At 51.4% G+C, this 1,421-nt stretch overlaps 1 protein-coding gene across 2 annotated transcripts in view; it reads left to right on the top strand.

The window, feature by feature from the left end:
* The first annotated feature begins 214 nt into the window (after nt 1-214).
* TCP11 (t-complex 11, testis-specific) overlaps nt 215-1,421 on the top strand; it is a 16,896-nt gene continuing 15,689 nt past the window's right edge. For both annotated transcript variants that reach the window (XM_008572413.1, XM_008572414.1), the window contains exon 1: nt 215-348. In XM_008572413.1, the coding sequence (XP_008570635.1) occupies nt 225-348 (124 nt within the window). In that variant the 5' untranslated portion in view covers nt 215-224. The remainder of the gene's footprint in view (nt 349-1,421) is intronic.

Here is a 1,421-nt window from a genome sequence, read left to right as displayed (position 1 = left end):
CTCTGGTCGCAGCTGCCTCGTCGGTGTCTCTGATTTCCAACCCCCGCTCCTCCAGGCTTCCTGGCTCCTGTCTGCTCCCTGAGAGACCCCGAAGCCGCGGCCCACCCTCCCCCTGCCCCCAGGTCGGGTGCGGTGGGGGTAGGGCCCCCTTTGGCAGTTGGGGAGCCCCCTTCCCCGATGCCAACAGCGCGCCATCTCTCCCCAACCCAGATAACATCAGCAAAATGCCGGACGTCCGGGACGGCGTACCCGGGAAGGCCCCTGGCGATGCAGAGAGCGGGTCCTGTACGCCCCAAACATCAAGACCGACCCAGGAAGACATGAGCGGCCCCAAGGACCACGCTCCTCGTAGGTCCAGCCGGGCCGTCCCCGTGGCCCCCTCGGGGTGCTTAGCGCGGGGCCAGTTGGGAACCGACTGCTCGGGGCACCAGCTCCGTTACGGGGGCTCGCAGACCCCCTCAGCCCCCATGTTTTCTCTCTTCACCTTCTCCCTTTTTTGTTTGCCCTTCGCCTTATTTGCCCGCACCCCAGTCTTCACTTACAGGTCCTAGGCCCCCCGTTTTTTTGTTTTTTTTTTTTTTTTAAAGATGACCGGTAAGGGGATCTCAACCCTTGGCTTGATGTTGTCAGCACCACGCTCAGCCAGTGAGCAAACCAGCCATCCCTATATAGGATCCGAACCCGTGGCCTTGGTGTTATCAGCACCGCACTCTACCGAGTGAGCCACAGGCCGGCCTCTAGGCCCCCTGTTGACCAGAGGTCTTCAAAGAGTTTTTGATCCTGGAGAAAGAAGTGCGCCAAGCGTGATTACTTGAATCTGACAAGATTTGAGGCTGAGTTGGTTCAAAGCCATCTTTGTATTGTATTTTGAATTTGCCGATGGAAAATGGCAGATATCTGGGCTTGATTTTAAAGAACCCAAATGATCCCAGCCGGGAATTGTGTTTCCTCGGTGCTTTGCTGACTCAAGTGGTAATCCTGCCCTGGGCTCACATTCTTTAGCTCTGCCCTGTAGCGGATGATCTTGTGTGTGCGTACGGGAGCACGAGGTCTGTTCTACACTTCGTGGTAGCTGCTGTTCTCTTATAAGACCCTCCAGAGAACTTAACCAGTCATCAATCTGAAGAGCTGTTCACATGCTAAAATTCCACCTAAAATTCTTGACGATTGAAATGCAAGAAATTAGTTCGAGGCTCTGCTGCTAAATTGAATTAGTTTTGTTTCTCTTGTGGCCACATGGGGTCGCTGCTGGTTAACAAAATGGCACCCAAACGGCCTATTGGGGCATGTTCAACAGACAGGAACGTGATGTGGGGTGAAAGTCGATTTTTTTGTAAATATAGTTTAAGTTCTTTTTTTTTTTTTTTTTTTTTTTTTTTTTTTTTTTTTTTTTTTTTTTTTTTTTTTTTTTTTTTTTTTTT

This window comes from Galeopterus variegatus, unplaced genomic scaffold (assembly GCF_000696425.1).
Source record: "Galeopterus variegatus unplaced genomic scaffold, G_variegatus-3.0.2 Scaffold783, whole genome shotgun sequence".
NCBI lineage: Eukaryota > Metazoa > Chordata > Mammalia > Dermoptera > Cynocephalidae > Galeopterus > Galeopterus variegatus.
This window is presented reverse-complemented; position numbering and strand designations above follow the sequence as displayed.